This window comes from Mobula birostris, chromosome 25 (assembly GCF_030028105.1).
Source record: "Mobula birostris isolate sMobBir1 chromosome 25, sMobBir1.hap1, whole genome shotgun sequence".
Classification (NCBI taxonomy): Eukaryota; Metazoa; Chordata; class Chondrichthyes; order Myliobatiformes; family Myliobatidae; genus Mobula; species Mobula birostris.
In genome coordinates, this window is record NC_092394.1 from 54,291,508 (window position 1) to 54,309,572 (window position 18,065).

Below are 18,065 nucleotides of genomic sequence, written 5' to 3' on the forward strand. Positions count from 1 at the left end.
CAGATAAGTGTGAGTTGGTTAACTTTGGTAGGTCAAATATGATGGCAGAATATAGTATGAATGGTGAGACTCTTGGCAGTGTGGAGGATCAGAGGGATCTTGGGTGCCTGAGTCTATAGGACACTCAAAGCAGCTGCGCAGGTTGACTCAGTGGTTAAGAAGGCGTACAGTGCATTGGACTTCATCAATTGTGGGATCGAGTTTAAGGTAATGTTGCAGCTATATAGGACCCTGGTCAGACCCCACTTAGAGTACTGTGCTCAGTTCTGGTCACCTCACTACAGGAAGGATGTGGAAGCCATAGAAAGGGTGCAGAGGAGACTTACAAGGATGTTGCCTGGATGGGGGATCATGCCTTATGAAAACAGGTTGAGTGAACTCAGCCTTTTATCCTTGGAGCGACGGAGGATGAGAGGTGACCTGATTGAGGTGTATAAGATGATGAGGGGCATTGATCGTGTGGATAGTCAGAGGCTTTTTCCCAGGGCTGAAGTGGTTGCTACAAGAGGACACAGGTTTAAGGTGCTGGGGAGTAGGTACAGAGGAGATGTCAGGGGTAAGTTTTTTACTCAGAGAGTGGTGAGTGCGTGGAATGGGCTGCCGGCAACAGTGGTGGAGGCAGATACGATAGGGTCTTTTTGGAGACTTTTGGATAGGTACATGGAGCTTAGAAAAATAGAAGGCTATGGGTAAGCCTAGTAATTTCTAAGGTAGGGACATATTTGGCACAACTTTGTGGGCCGAAGGGCCTGTATTGTGCTGTAGGTTTTCTACATTTCTGTGTTTCTATATCTAAACCTCTCACTAAGGAGGTCCATACTGCAGAATTTGAAAATACTTATGACAAAAGAGCTGGTATTTTTAAACCTATCCTTAATTTTCCCATATAGGTATTCCTCAATATCCTGGAGGCCATTGGGTTTTTAGTATAATACCATCAGAATGATTGCACATTTTTATTTTTGAGCTCTACCCATATAGATTTAATGAATGAGTTCTCCATTATGTTCCTTGAGTGCAGCTGTCCCTTCTTGCCTCCCAACCCCACCATTACCATTTTTTATCTCCGTCTCCATCATTCCTTTTCTTTTGCATGTGCATCTGTGCACATGTGTCTGCATGCCTGCGTGCGTGTACAATGTTGGTGGGACAATGTCTTTTTCATGCCTTTACAAGGCGCAGAGCGAGAGAGAGAGAGAAAGAGAGACTGTGTGGCACGCCACTCCTCACACAGACATTTTCGCAGTATTTTTCCCTTTATTTTACCAGGTCGAGTTGCGATCTCGACACTCAACCCGGCACGGACGGATAGCGTACTCGGGAGTGGACCCGACTGGGTTCGAACCCGGGAACCTCCATTCCAGAGTCTGGCGTTGATGTCATTGTGCCACCAGCTGGCCCCTCTATCATTCCTAAAGCATCAAAACCCGAATGTATTAAGAATTCTGCCCTGTCCATCTCTTAAACTAAGTTTCCATATGTTGGTGTATTTACATCACCATTTGAATCTGCCACAGGGCCAGCCTGCAGTTTTGTTTTCAGACAAAGTATTCCTAACATGACGTACAGAGGATCAATGAATATCAGGAAGGTTATTATCTAAGCAGAGCCAAATTGGCAGAAGCTTCCGAATGCTGTGAACTTTTTGATTTCTATCAACTTTCAAAAACAGCAGGATTTTTTGTTTTCTCTACGCCATCTACTTGCAATCTAATCATATCCTCAAAGGCACCTCAGCCATATTTTCTGCACAATCTAAATATTGCAACGTGCTCTCTCTTGCAGGCTATGGGGCTGCTATGGAAGAGGTAATGTGCTACTCTTGGCCAAGCAATGTGATTGTACTGCATTGTACTACTAATGGGAATAAAGAGAGCAGAAGCCATGTCTGCACTTTTCTGACCTTACCACTGTCTAACCTTTATGCCCCTAAATTAGCCACTGAAAACAATAATGAGTTGTTAACTTGTTGCTTGTCTCCATTAGGTTAGATCGTGAGCTCTACATGGATAAGTCTAGAGTACATTCCTCTACCCATTACTTTGCTTGCCCTAATGGGTGGTGGTTTGTTGTAAATCTATCTGGACAGGGTCTTGTCATCACGGTTTTGCTATAATTGGGGCAATGGGCAGTGGAATAATTGTATTACAGTTCACTAGAGTAAATAAAATAAATGGATTTCTCTTCTCATGTCTGGAAGGCAGTTTTAGCACCCTGCACAGTGCTTCTTCCCTTTTTTGGTGGTTGGGAAGTGTCAGTTCAGTGAGAAAGCTGAACAAGACAGCTGCTTTTCAGAGCTTTATGCTAAGTATTGCATTGCTTTGTACTTCTGCCTTTTAAAGCAGGGAGCATAGCTTTGTGTAAAATGGTGCATGCAGGTACGCAATGAAAGCACGGCACCTAGCTCATAATGTCCACATCTGCCAATGGGCATCCACCCGTATTAATCCCATTTTCCAGCACTTGAACCAATGTTACTGAAGAACCACCTTGTGTTTATTTTTGCCATTCCGTTTATTGCAGGAACTGCTGAGGCACAGAACCAAAATTGCATACCGAGAGGTTGACCATTGGTTGAGTGACTGGTGGTGTGCCTGTAACTGTAACAAGAAGGCTTCTCTTCCCATATTGCAAAGCAAGTTTCAATCTGGCTCTGTAAATATCCAATCAGGGAGGCCCCACCCTTGATAGTTAAAAACTAAATTTCAACATCAAAATGTTTTCCTTTTGAAACTGTTGCTACCCCATGAATTCAGTTTATGGAGAACAACGTAATCATTTATTTGATTCCCCCAAATGTTCCTGCTTTGAAGTAGCCAACAACTTAGCTTACTCCTCTGCCCTCTTCAAGTTCATCAGATCTCAAGGGCTCTTCAAAACGAGCATGATCTGAAGTTCATAGGGTTCAATCAGTGCTTCAAAGTGATGCACCAGGCTGCTTTGTATAAATGGGCTGTTGAGTTGTCAAAGAGGCTGAACAAAACTCTCCTTTTTCATCTGTTTAGATTTGAGTCACTGGGATTCTCAGGCTTGGTTCACCTATCTTTAATCTAATGTAGGAATGACTGCTGTTGGAACAAGGTATTATTTAGATATCAAGGAATGGTAACAAAACTGAAATTCACAGACATCCAGGAACTAGAATGTCTCTTAGACAAAGAAAATAGTTATGGTTGTTAAGAGGGTATTGACAGCAATTGTGATGTACAAGTACAGGAGCTTCTCAGAAATGTCCAACCCAACCATCTTCATTTGGTTGATCGGTGACCTTGGTGCATTGTGCAGTCACTGTGTACTGGTAGTGGAGGGGGTTGAATGTTTAGCGATGTCTGAGAGCTGCGAATCAAACTAACACCTATCACACTCTGTGTTGATCAAGATAAATCTCCCTTAAACTTTCCCTCTCTTATCTTAAGCCTATGTCCTTTAGGGTAACTGCACTGTGGGGGAAAAGATGACTACCTACACTATTAATAGCCCACATAATTTTATGTCTGTTTGGGTTCCCTCTGATGCTCCAGAGAAAACAATCTAAGTATGTCCATCTTTTCCTTATAGCTAATGCTTTCTGTTCCAGGCAGCATCCAAATGAATCATCCCAGTGTACTCGTACCCCAAGTTTCTGATCGCAGGAAACAGAGGTGGAGGGGGGTTTTTCTGGGTAGTGGTATTCCACAGGGATCAGTCTGGGGATTTCTGTTATGTGTGATGTGTATAAATAATTTGAATGGTGGGCTGATGACTAAGTTTCCAGACGACACAAAATTTGGTGGAGCTGTGGACAGTGAGGAAGATTGTCAAAGGATACAGCAGCATATAGACCAGGGTGATGTGTGGGCGGAGAAATGGCGGGTGGAGTTTAATCCAGACAAGATATATGGAACCAGCTGCCAGATGAAGTTTTTGAGGCAGCTATATTAGATACAGTAAATTTAAGGTATATTTAACAGGTATATGGATGACAAGAGTTCAGAAGGATGTAGCCAAGTGCTGGGAAATGGGATGAGCTTTAATGAGACCTTTTACTGTGTTGTACAACTCTGACTCCGTGACTGTGTGGTGTTGCACTTTGGGAGATCAGATCTTGGACACTGAATGTAAACATTGGGATGTTATGCTGCAGCTGCATAAAATCTGTTAAGTTAGGCCACATTTGTAGTATAGTGTGCAAGTTATTCAGGAAGGATTTGGAAGCTTTGGAGAGGGTTCATAGAACAATATAGCATTGGACAGGCCATCCAGCCTACAATGTTGTGCTTATCTTGATGCACTAGATGTCCTCCTCCTGTGCTTCATCCGTATCCCTCCCTTTCTTCCACATTCATGTGTCTATTTAAAAGCCTCTTCAACACCACCAAATTGTCTCTTCCCTTGGGGACCCATTCCAGGCAGGTTCCGAAGAGGTGCACCAGGATTGGACAGTGTTAGATATAAGGAGAAATTAGACAGTGTTGTTTTCTCTGGAGGCTGAGGGGAGGTGGTGGAACCAGATATGACAGCAGCATTTAAAAGGCATTTGGACAGATAGAGAAACAGACAGGGAATGTAAGAATATATTGACCACGTACAGGCAGATGGGATTAGTCAGATTGGCATCATAGTTGGTATAGAGGTAGTGAGATGAAGGACATGTTTCTGTACAGTACAGTACTATCTTCTGTGCTCATTAACTGCCCTAATTCTCCAGCCACCCATCTACTCTATGGACAGCTTTATAGCACTTTATTAAGTTATATGCACTTTGGAACATGGACCTTTCGACCTATCATGTTTATACTGATCATCAAGCATTCATCTATGATAATCCCATTGACCAGAACTTCTATGTTAACTTGTAGCCTATGCCTTTGCACTACAACTGCTTATTCACTTCTGTCACGTTGTGAGAGAACTGCATTGCACTACCCCAGACAGCATGTTCCAGATTACAGCCATGCACTAGGTGATTTTTTTCCCTCAGGTCACCTCTAAATTTTCTTGGTTCTTAACCTAAACTATGCCTCCTGGTTTTGATTGTCTTCGTTATGGGAAAAGCAGTTTTTCACTATCTGCCCTATTATGCTACTCATACCTTTGTCATCTTAACATGACGCCACCCCAGCCACCTCTGTTCCTTGGGAAACAGACCCAGAATGAAAAATAACATTCTGCCAACATCTCTCCAATGCAGTCTCACTCTCCTTTTGGTGTGACAACTAAAGCTTACGTATATTTCAGCTGTGCCTTCACCAGGGTTTCATTAAGTTGTGCCGTGATCTTTGTGTTATTATCTTTGTACCTTCTGATGAAGGCCAGCACCTGATATTCCTTCACCACCACCATATGCTGCCATCTTTATGGATCTATGACAAACAGGACCTCAGTTCCAGTGCAGGGTTTAAATTTGTAACATTGACACTTTCTTTCCTACCACAGATGCTGTTTGGCATACTGAGTTTCTCCAACAGATCGTTTGTTATTCCAAACTCCAGCATCTGCAGTCTCTTGTGTATCCTGTAAGGATCTGTGGACTTGTATATAACTGTCCCTCTGTTCTTCATTACTCTTTTGCACCCCACCACCCTTTTTAAGTAGGCCCCTCCCTCCCATATGCTCTATACTCAAAAAAGGCCTTACTTATTTTCAGTATTCTATACCTATCATATTCTTCCTTTTGTTTACTTAATCATACCTCAGTATCGTAGCACCAGTACGACTATAGGATGTAGGACCAATAAGGAAATTGTCTGGATTTGGGGTTCTGTGTTACAAGGATACAAGAACAGATTATGTACAAACGTAGATAAGGACCTTATTCCCTAGAATGTAGGAAATTGAGGGGGTGACTTGATAGACATCAATAAGATTGAGGTGTGCTATAGTCTTTTTTCCCCCAGAGAGATGTTAAAAACAAGAGGGTATAGGTTTCAGAACAGAGGTGAGAGATTTAGAAGGGATATTAGGGGCAACTTCTTCATGCAAAGAATGGTGTGTAATTGGAATCAACTGCCAGAAATAGTGATTGGGGTGGGTACAATAGCAACATTTAAAGGCCATCTCGTAACAGCTTCTGAGATTAAAACACTCTAACTCTCCAGAGTATGGATAGCTGAGCAGCATCTTTAAGGGCATAGGACTTCCCTGTTAATTAATAATGATGTTTTGACTGCCAAGAATTGAGTATTTAAGGAAGACCTGAACATAGCTTCAGTGCTCAGTCATAAACCTAGTGTTTGTTTTGTGCTCAGTTTCTCGATCCCATTTGAGACCGTGTCTCAATCCCAGCCTCAGATATTCCAACATTTGGGTCCAAGCCGCCCCTGTCAAGGATTCTCGCCATGGTATAATTGAGCCATCTTGGACCAAGCTATGTTTTAGAGTCTATTGTTTGCTGTTACTAGCCACTACGAAGATATTTCCAGACTGAGCCTGGAGATTCATGACTTCCAGGTGGCTTTGGTCAACCTTTGCAAGGAGGAAACCAAAATCACTTGGGAGAGCCAGCTGGTCCTGCTGTAGAGCCAGTACATCTTCCAACCCCAAGAGAATTGACGGTAACCCGGGCTCTTGCTGTGGCTTCCTCATTCAATGCTCATTAGTATTTAAACTTCAGCTGTCCCAGTTCCTCCAACGCACGGGAAAGTGGCCTTCATTATCTCTCTCCAGAGTGGAAGAGCCCTGGCCTGAGGTCAAGAGTTCTGCGTGAATTCAGAGGAGTTCATGGCCACCATGAGGAAGCTGTTTCATTACCCCGCCCGAGCCAGCCGAGCCTCAGGCCGCCTGATGAATATTCGACAGGGGTGGGGGTGGATGGTCAGCAGCTGATTACACGATCGAATTTTGGACCTTGGCCCAGAGGAGTGGTTGGAACGGGGAATCCTTGGCTATACTCTACCACTACGAACTCCAAGATGAACTGAAGGATGCCCTTGCCACAGGAGAGCCAGCAGAGAACTTAGAAGTTCTCATCGACCAGTCCATCTGCCTCAATAATCGTCTGGCAGAGTGAAAGTGGGGCCACTTCAGGAGGTCAAAGAAAGCTGGTGTGAGCCCAGTTCCTAGCATTGCAGTTCCACTCCCCAACCTCAGGCCATGACCAAAATCCATGCAGGTCAGTTGCACTAGACTCTCTGCTGATGAAAGGTCCCGGCATTGGAGTCGAGGTGGCTGTTTTTATTGCAGAGAAGCAGATGACCTGCAGATCGAATGTTTGAAGCTGCAGCCACCTGGAGAACTGCTAAGACCGTCCAGTGTCAGCCACAGTATGCAATCCCACAGTTTCTGACTTCGTGCTGAAAGCGGAGTTCACTTGAGCTAAGAACTTTAGGCAGGTGAAGGCTTTTGCAGACTTGGGGGCAGCGGGTAATTTTCTGGATTTACAAACGTATAATAAGCCTGTCCGTTCAACCTACATCAGAGTTGAGCCAGTCCATGCCCGCAACTGTCTTGGACAGCTGATCGCTAGGTTCTGGGCAGGTACAGCAACAGACTGTGAAATTGCAGATGAGGATAGGGGATCATGTGGAAGACATTAGTTGCTACTTGACTGACTCTCCACTCATACCTCTGATTCTCAGGTACCCTTGGCTGTCCTAGCATAACCTATCTGGACTGGAGAGAGGGGAAAATTATTATAAGAGGCTTTAATTATGGCATGGTGTTCCAACACCCTGGCTGTCTGATGACCAGCGACCTATAAGAGGGCAGGCTTCAGTGCGAGGAACCTGAGAGCTTCTGGATGCCTAGTCCAGACCTTGAGCGGACAAGCGGTTCTGGCCAATGGGACAGTGCAAGTCCTGACACAGTCAAGTTAGAATCCTACAGGAACTAGAGAGAGGGAATTTCTAGGTCAGGAGAAGACCAAGGAAATGCCCGAGCAATCTGGGAGACTTGCCATTAAGCTGAAGTGAACCGGCGCCAGGCCTCAAGGAAATTAAAGACTTCTTTATGCCGATCCTCGAAGCCTATTCCCCAGATGCAAGAACCCTCTGTAACACCACACTGCCGTTGCCTGTCACACTCTGATTCGGCCACTGTTTCCACAGAATGAAATTTGTGAGCTCGGAGAGAGGTCTCTGCAGCCTGTTGAATCACCCCTGTCACCAATAAGTCTCAGGAGTCTGGAGGAGATAGCAACACACAGACTGGATGATCTCCCCTGTGTTGATAAGGAATTAGAAGAGGTCTTCAGCAAGGCAAAGGCCTCGGCTCTTCCACCTCACTGACCCTGTGACTGTGCCATTGACCTGCTGCTTGGTACTTGTCCTCCACCATGGAGGAGTATATAATGGAAGCTCTTGCCACGAGCTTCATTTGGCCCTCCACCTCACCCACCGGCACAAATTTCTTCTGCGATTGGATTCTCGACTTCCTAACCGACAGACCACAATCTGTGCAGATTTGTGATAATATCTCCTCCTCGCTGATGATCAACACTGGTGCTCCTCAGGGGTGTATGCTTAGCCCACTGCTCTACTCTGTCTATACCCATGACTGTGTTGCTTAAATACCATCTATACATTTGCTGACGATACAACCATTGTTGGTAGAATCTCAGATGGAGATGAGAGGGCGTACAGGAGTGAGATAGGCCAGCTAGTGGAATGGTGTCACAGCAACAACCTGGCACTCAACGTCAGTGAGACGAAAGAGCTGATTGTGGACTTCAGGAAGGGTAAGACAAAGGAACAGATACCAATCCTCATAGGAGGGATCAGAAGTGGATAGAGTGAGCAGTTTCAAGTTCCTGGGTGTCAAGGTCTCTGAGGACCTAACCTGTTTCCAACACATCAATGCAGTTATAAAGTAGGCAAGACAGTGAGTATACTTCATTAGGAGTTTGAAGAGATTTGGCATGTCAACAAATACACTCAAAAATTTTGTCTGGACTACTGAAGCAGAAGCTGCATTTAGAAACAAACCTACAGCACAATACAGGCCCTTCAGCCCACAAAGCTGTGCCGAACATGTTCCTACCTTAGAACTACCTAGGCTTTACCCATAGCCCTCTATTTTTCTAAGCTCCATGTAGCCATTCAGGAGTCTCTTAAAAGACCCTATCGTATCTGCCTCCACTACTGCTGCTGGCAGTCCATTCCACGCACTCACCACTATCTACGTAAAAAAACTTAACCCTGACATCTCCTCTGTACCTACTTCCAAGCACCTTAAAACTATGCCCTCTCGTGCTAGCCATTTCAGCCCTGGGGAAAAGTCTCTGACTATCCACAAGATCAATGCCTCTCATTATTTTGAACACCTCTATCAGGTCACCTCTCATCCTCCATCGCTCCAAGGAGAAAAGGCTGAGTTCACTCAACCTATTCTCATAAGGCATGCTCCCCAACCCAGGCAACATCCTTGTAAATCTCCTTTGCACCCTTTCTATCATTTCCACATCCTTCCTGTAGTGAGGTGAGCAAAATTGAGCACAATACTCCAAGTGGGTCTGACCAATGTCCTATATAGCTGCAATATTACCTCTCAGCTCTTAAACTCAATCCCACAATTGATGAGGGCCAATCAGTACAGGGTGGCTCCAGAACAAGACTGCAGGCGAGATGAGGCAAGAGTTACCGGCAAGACAAGGCAAGGCTTCTGGCAAAGCAAGGCAAGACGAGAACTTCAGACAAGGCAAGAGTTACCGGCAAGACAAGGCAGGGCTTCAGGCAAGGAAACAGAAGGCAGAGCAAGGAGTAAGGACAAGAACAATCCAGCAGCCACACGTGTGTCTCTGAAGGTATTTATGCAGCCGGCCCCAATGAGCATCAGCTGACTCAATTAGAGCTCAACAAGAACAGAAACAGGGTAGATAGGAAAACCTGGAGCAAGGGTTGATGGACCGGACCGTGAACCGGAATATGGACTTGGCGGACCAGACCACGACAGCTATTGCGCATGGTAGATGTTCTCAATGGTGGGCAATTGGGTGCCGATAATCCGCTGGGCAGTTTTCACTACACGCTGGAGTGCTTTGCGGTCTGATACGGGGCAATTGCCATACCACACTGAGATGCAGTTGGTGAGTATGCTCTCAATGGTACAGCAGTAAAAGTCTGTCAGTATCCTGGGACAGAGGTGAGCTTTCTTCATGCTCCGCAGGAAATAAAGGCGCTATTGCGCCTTTTTGATCAGGATGGAGGAATTAAGAAATTAAGAAAGGCGGTGTGACAGCAATTAACTTTTTGTAGGAGAGTCTGTACAACTTCTCCAGAAGGGAAATCGTCACAGTATGTACTGTGTCCAATAAATCATGTCAGCCAATCATTTTTACCAAATAACCAGTGTAGACATTTTTATTATGGATAAATATTGCTGTAAAGATCGTTTTATTCAACTTGATGGTAATGTTTTGTTACAGGATTCTAATTATGAGAGCATGAAAGAAACAGTGCAGAACATAGCAGAACAGGCCCAGCAACTGGCATATGATCCAAACTACATGTCCCCTTTTGCAGAACGTGCCTGTGAGAATGGGTTGAATGTCCAAGGTAAGCACTTTGCTACTGTGAACAAGATAAAAGTCTTTAATTTTCCGGGACATATTAATCTGCAGAGGTTTCTGGCTGTGGATTTATGGTTATACAGTGAGAAGTCATTCATGTGATTCTTCAGAACATCCTTTTTTATTGCAGTTTGTTGCATGAAATAGAATTGAGTTTAGCCTAGTTGTTTGTATGGCTAACTTGAAGTATAATCAAATCTATAGAACCATAGAACATTACAGCACAGAAACAGGCCTTCCGGCCCCTCGTGTCTGTGCCAAACCATTTCACTGCCTAGTCCCACTGACCTGCACCCGGACCATATCCCTCCATACACCTCTCATCCATGTACCTGTCCCAAGTTTTTCTCAAATGTTAAAAGTGAGCCCGCATTTACCACTTCATCTGGCAGCTCATTCCACACTCCCACCACTCTCCGTGCGAAGAAGCCCCCTGTAATGTTCTCTTTAAACTTTTCTCCCCTCACCCTTAAACCATGTCCTCTATTTTTTTTCTCCCCTAGCCTCAGTGGAAAAAGCCTGCTTGCATTCACTCTGTCTATACCCATCATAATTTTATATACCTCCAGCAAATCTCCCCTCATTCTTCTACGCTCCAGGGAGTAAAGTCCTAACCTATTCAACCTTTCTCTGTAACTCAGTTTCTCAAGTCCCAGCAACATCCTTGTAAACCTTCTCTGCACTCTTTCAACCTTATTTATATCCTTCCTGTAATTTATAGGATAGCCATAGATGAGAATAGGTATTGTTATTGAGGGACAGTCTCAAACTGGAATAGGGCAAATTATGAGGGTGTTAGACAGGAAAATAAGCAGCGCTAATTGGGATTGCCTTTTTTTTCTGGCAAAGTCCACATCAGACAAGTAGAGGGTGTTTAAAGAGTACAGGAAAGGTATGTTAGATAGAAGGACAGGGAAAGAAAGACCAGGGATCCCAGATCCCACTGAACCGCATACATCTGCCTTCTCGCCATAACCTTTGATGCCCGACCAATCAGGAACTACCAAATTTCGCTTTAAGTATGCTCACAGTCTTGGTCTGTACCGCAGTCTGTGGCAGAGCATTCCAGAGATTCACTTCTCTCCGGCTAAAATAAACTCCTCCTTACCTCTGTTCAAAAGGATCAGCCGTCAATTTTGAGTCTGTGCCCTCCAGTTCTGGATACCCCCACCGGAGGAAACATCCTCTACACATTCACCCAGACTAGTCCTTCCAACATTCGGTAGGTTTCAATGAGATCCCTACACATTCTTCTAAATTCCAGACAGTACAGACCCAAAGCTGCCAAACACTGCTCGTATGTTAACCCCTTCATTCCAGGAATCCTCCTTGTGAACCTCCTCTGGACTCTCTCCAATGACAATACATCCTTTCTGAGATATGAGGCCCAAAACTGTTGACAGTACTCCAAGTATGACTTGACTAGTGGTTTATAAAGCTTTATCTCCTTGCTTTTAGATTCTATTCTCCTTGAAATAAATGCCAACATTGCATTTGCCTTCTTTACCACAGACTCCACCTGTAAATTAAACTTCTGGGAGTCTTGCACAAGGACTCTTAAGTCACTCTGTACCTCCCATTTTCTTCCCATTTAGATAATAGTCTGCATTTATGTTCCTTTTACCAAAATGCATCATACATTTCCCAACACTGTATTCCACCTGTCAATTTTTTTGCCCATTCTTCCAAATTGTCTAAGTTTTGCTGCAGTATCATTGCTTCCTCAGCACTACCTACCCCTCCACCTATCTTCATGTTATCTGCAAAATTTGCCACAAAGCCATCAATTCCATTATCTAAATCATTAACAAACACCACTAGTCACTGGTAGCCCACCAGAAAAGACCCCTTTTATTCCCACTCACTACCTCCTGCCTGTCAGCCATTCCTCTATCCATACCAGTATCTTTCCTGTAATGCCATGGGATTTTATCTTGTTAAGCAGCCTCACGTGGCACCTTATCAAATGCCTTCTGAAAATCCAAGTAAATGTCATCCATTGCCTCTCCTTGTCCACCCTGCTTGTTACTTCCACAAAGAACTCTAACAGATTTGTCAAAAGCAAATTTGGATCTATATGTATTGTTAACAGAGTTCTGCTCTTGTGGTAATAGAGTCACAGAGCACAATCTCACCCATCTTCAGTGGAAAAAGATTGCTTGCATTTACCCCACATAATTCTATATGCCTCTCTCAAATCTCCCCTCATTCCTCTATGTCTCTATTCAACTTTTCCTTATAACTCACTTCTTCAAGTCCTGGCAACATTCTTGTAGATTTCTCTGCACTCTTTCAATCTATTGACATATTTCCTGTAGGGTCGTGACCAAAACTGCACACAATATTCCAAATTAGGCCTCAGTACTGTAGTATGCAACTTCAACATAACACCCCAATACAGTACTTTGATTTATGGAGGCCAATGTACCAAAAGCTTTCTTTACGACTCTATCTACCTGTGACGCCACTTTCAGGAATTATGGAACTGTATTCCCAGACCCCTGTGTTCTACCACACTCCTACCATGGTTTGTCCTCCAAAAGTGAAAAACATCACACTTGTCTGCATTAAATTCCATCTTTCATCCCATTTTCCAGGTGCTCCAGATCCCATTGCCAGCTTTGATAGTCTTTCTTCACTTCCCACTTCACACCCAATCTTGGTGTCATCTGCAAATTTGCTGATCCAGTTTACCACATTGTCATTCAGATTGTTGTTGATATAGCTGACAACAACGGACCCAGCACTGACCCCTGCAGCTCATCACTAGTCACATGCCTCCAGTCAGGGAGGCAGCCGTCTACTACCACTCTCTAGCTTCTCCCACGAAACCAGTGTCTATTCCAATACCTCTTCCTAGAGATGCTGCCTGGCCTGCTGCGTTCACCAGCAACTTTGATGTGTGTTGCTTCTATTCCAATATACTACCTTATCTTGAATGCCAAGTGACTGAACTTTCTTACCCAACCTCTCAAGCAGGCCTTTGTCAAAGGTCTTGTGAAAGTCCATGTAGGCACTATCCACTGCCTTGCCTTCCTCAATTTTCTGGGTACCTTCCTCAAAAAATGCTATAAAATTAATCAGACACGACCTACCATGCACAAAGCCATGTTAACTATTCCTAATCAGTCCCTATTAATCCTAATTTTATATATAAGGTCCCTTAGTATACCTTACAATAATTAACTCACTACTGATGTCAAGCACACCGGCCTATACTAACCTAGCTTATCCTTAGAGCCGTTCTTAAGCAACAGAACATCAGCTATTTTCCAATCCTCTGGCACCTCGACCATGGCTAAAACGTTTTAAATGTCTTTGCAAGGGCCCCTGCATTCTCTGCACTAGCCTCCCACAGGGTCCAAGGGACCTTGTTAGGCCCTAGGGATTTAGCCACACTAAGACAGTAAACACCACCTCCTCTTCAGTTTGCAGTCCATGACTTCACTGCTGCTTTGCCTTACTTCTATAGATTCTGTTTCTGTCTCCCGAATAAAATACAGATGAAAAAAAACATTTAAGATCTCCCCCATCTCTTTTGGCTCCATGCATAGATGACCACTCTGATCTTCCAGGGCACCAATTTTGACCCTTTCTGTCTTTTTGGTCTTAATATATCTGAAAGCCCTTAGGATTCCCCTTCACCTTTGTCTGTGAGCAATCTCATGGCTTTCTTTTAGACCTCCCGAATAACTTCATGGGTTTCGTGAATAACTTCTCAACTTCCCAACTTTGCTGAAATGTATGCATGCAGTGGTAAAAGGGGAAATAGAGATGCTCTGATTTACCCATGGGTCAGTTAGCATTCTGCAATCTGGATACCTTGTCATATCCTGGAAGGGAAGTGTAGACTCTTTGTGTGGCGGTACTTTGAGTTGTTATTTCATATATGCTACTGTGGCTATTTGAGTCAACTTTTTGCATTTTGTTTTTTGTCAGTCTTCAATGAGATTTCTTCCAAGCAAGGTATTAAATATTTAGGAAGAACAGGCAAAGCAGGGTAAGCTTGGTGCTCCAGGAATAGCACAGTGTGAACATACTGGCCTGAAATTCCTGTCTCTGTGCTCTGATTTCCAAAGGAGAAGCACAAATGGCTTCCTGCTCTACTGCTGTTGGTCTGAGTTTGCAGGCAGTGAATGTTTTGGCTCAGTTATTGACTGAAGTTCCAGTAGTAACTTTGTGAAGTTAATGCAGTGGTCTCAAGTATTGATCAAGAGACAGGGATTTGAATTCCACAGCGACAGCTCATTTAAATTTTTGTTATTTAGAAAGCGGCACTGGTAATGAGGCATTAGAAGTTGACTATTACAAATCCGGAATGATTGGGACCTGAGCAGTGCTGGATTAGTGATTTTGCCGAATTACAGGTGATTAGGTTAGGATTAAATAAATAAACACCTCTAACCCACTTGATGATCACCTTACCCTTTCTTTAATTACCCTTTACAAATTAGATGACGGATTAATTCAATGAATTGAATTAATGATGTACAGTTCTGTGGCAGGTAGATAGCATAAACATTATTCTTTACCAAGATAGCGTAAACATTATTCTTTACTTTTGCACGTTCAGAGCAGTTATCTAAAATCAGCATTATTTTACAACTTTTGTCAGTGTTGTTCTTGTAGTACAATGCCAATATAAGGCAGTTTTGACCACATGGTAGATCTGCTTGGGTCTTAAATTTTCATCAGAAGCTAACTTAGTAAACTCAGCAGCTGCTTCCTTATCTATTGACCATTTTTCACCACATATTGCACGAAATTTTTTGCCATGTTGCTGCTTGAAATGCTGAAATCACACTCATTATCCAGTCGTAATTCTTCATGAAATAATGTTGCTTGTTCTTTCACCATCTCTCCTGACAGTTATATGCCTTTGTGATGTGGAGTATAAACCACTTTATGAGAACGTTATCTAGTTGTGACCATCTTCAAACTTTAATTATTTTTCTTACACAGATCTGTGTTTTTGATTCACTGTCAGCAAAGAACTGGAGCAACTTTTCTTTTTTAGACCATAAGATGTAGGTGCAGAAGTAGGCCATTTGGCCCATCGAGTCTGCTCCACTATTCAATCATGGGCTGATCCAATTCTTCCAGTCATCCCCACTCCCCTGCCTTCTCTCCATACCCTTTAATGCCCTGGCTAATCAAGAACCTATCTCTGTCTTAAATACACCCAAAGACTTGGCCTCCACAGCTGCTCAAGGCAACAAATTCCACAGATTTACCACCCTCTGACTAAAGTTAATTTCTCTGCAATGCTGTTGTAAATGGATGTGCTTCAAACCTGAGATCGTGCCCTCTTGTCCTGGATTCCACTACTATGGGAAATAACTTTGCCATATCTAATCTGTTCAGGCCTTTTAACAATTGGAATGTTTCTGTGAGATCCCCCCCTCATTCTCCTGAACTCCAGGGAATACAGCCCAAGAGCTGCCAGACATTCCTCGTACGGTAACCCTTTCATTCCTGGAATAATTCTCGTGTATCTTCTCTGAACCCTCTCTGAATTCAGTGTATCCTTTCTAAAATAAGGAGCCCAAAACTGTACACAGTGTGGTCTCATGAGTGCCGTATAGACCCTCAACATCACATCCCTGCTCTTATATTCTATACCACTAGAAATAAATGCCATCATTGTATTTGCCTTCTTCACCACCGACTCAACCTGGAGGTTAACCTTTAGGGTATCTTGCAAAAGGACTCCCAAGTCCCTTTGCATCTCTATATTTTGAATTCTCTCCCCATCTAAATAATAGTCTGCCCTTTTATTTCTTCCACCAAAGTGCATGACCATACACTTTTCAGCATTGTGTTTCATTTGCCACTTCTTTGCCCATTCCCGTAAACTATCCATTTTGTTTCTTTATGTCATAAACTGGAAAAACCAATGTTATACAAGTCGCATATGCTTTTCACAAATACCCCACTGTCAAGTTTTTTCAGAACTTCCACCTTATCTTCCTCAAAGGAAGTACTTCTTATGGCTTTTTACACCATGAGAAGTGCTTCCTTTATTCAATGAAAACATTTCTAGGGCAAGATAAGCACAGGTTATTAAAAATAAATGCAGAATAACGCAGAGAAACAACTTGCTTCTTTTAAAGATTGTGCCAACAGCTGATTCTGCTAATGCTGCCAACAAAACAGTGGTGGCAGGTTCATGCAGCGATGCAGGATATTTGAAATTTGGCTTGCAAAAATTATGTCTAAACCAGCAGTGGAACCAGATTACTGATTGCCGGATTCGAGGTAGTCAACCTGTATACTATTGAAATTGATTTATCACATTGAAAAGCTTGCTTTGCATATTATTTGTGCAGATCAATTGATTACACAGTGTGTTGAGGTAGAACAAGGGAAATTAATAACAAAATAGAGATTAAAATGATACAGTTACAAAGAAAGTGCAGTGCAGGTAGACAATAAGATGCAAGGTCATAATGAGGTAGATTGTGAGGTTCAGTAGTCTTATAACAGAGAAAAAAACTAAGTTTGTACATGCAGCTTGATTTCAGTGTTTAAGAGGAGTTTGGATGGTATGGTCCTGGTGCAGGTATGGGAGCATTATCATCATCATCAGGTGCCACGCCCAGTTTGGGTTTTGACTGCCATGGCCCACACACTCCTGTTTCGGGTCAAGTGGATCAATTCATTGGTATTCATTTCTAGTTCTCTGGCTGCTGTCTCCATCATTATTTGTCTTTGTCTTCCTCTTGCTTTCTTCCCTTAATCTTTCCTATAATTACCGTGCATTCTAACTCCTCTTTCCTAATCACATGTCCAATGAAGTTACGTTGCCTTTTCATGATCTCATACATTATTTCTCTTTTTGTGTTTGCTCTGTTCATGACATCCTCATTAGATATTCGTTTCGTCCATGATATTCTTTGTATCCTCCTCAAAAAACACATCTCTGCTGCTACAATTCATTTCCTCATGTTACTAGATATTGTCCAACATTCTGAGCCATATAACATAACTGGATAAACGTAACATTTCAGTACTCTGAGGCGGGTTGTCATGCCTAGTTTAGTATTGGTCAGTATACTCTTCATTCTCGTAAAGGTGTCTTTTGCCATCCCTATTCTTCTTTCGATGTCCAAGTTGCACCTGCCATCTGATGTCACAGCTTCCTAAGTAGCAAAATTTGTGTACTTGTTTTATGTCTTCAGGTATGGGAGCAGGCAGTTTAAATGGTTCAACATGAACTAACTGGATGGGCCGAAGGGTTTCTCTGCTCTACTATGACTCTATGACTCTAAATGAAGACTGTCCCACAATGTGCACAGGTTGAAAGTGACTCCAGATCCAACAATATATTTGTTTATGAATTGCCCTTTGAAATGATTCAGAAAAATTCTTCTTTCCGATGACATTCGAAGTTGACAGTAATTGCTGGCTTTACCAGTGGTATCCACATCTATGAAAGAAATTTTAAAAATCCTCAATCATTTTCTAGCTTTCTTGATCTCTATTAAACTTCATTCAATCAACTTGTGACACCAATAATATTCAGGTAACTACTACGATATTATTTACCTCCATCAATAATTCTGCATTTTGAACATAATTT

At 43.0% G+C, this 18,065-nt stretch overlaps 1 protein-coding gene and 1 long non-coding RNA gene across 2 annotated transcripts in view; one reads left to right on the top strand and one right to left on the bottom strand.

Annotated features, from left to right (window-relative positions):
• LOC140187885 (protein phosphatase PTC7 homolog) overlaps positions 1-18,065 on the top strand; it is a 106,947-nt gene that overhangs the window by 82,209 nt on the left and 6,673 nt on the right. The window contains exon 5 of the mRNA XM_072243707.1: positions 10,340-10,469. Coding sequence (XP_072099808.1) covers positions 10,340-10,469 — 130 coding nt within the window. The remainder of the gene's footprint in view (positions 1-10,339; positions 10,470-18,065) is intronic.
• Positions 9,939-18,065, bottom strand: part of LOC140187888 (uncharacterized) — a 29,450-nt gene continuing 21,323 nt past the window's right edge. The window contains exon 3 of the long non-coding RNA XR_011883171.1: positions 9,939-17,912. This is a non-coding gene — a long non-coding RNA (uncharacterized lncRNA). The remainder of the gene's footprint in view (positions 17,913-18,065) is intronic.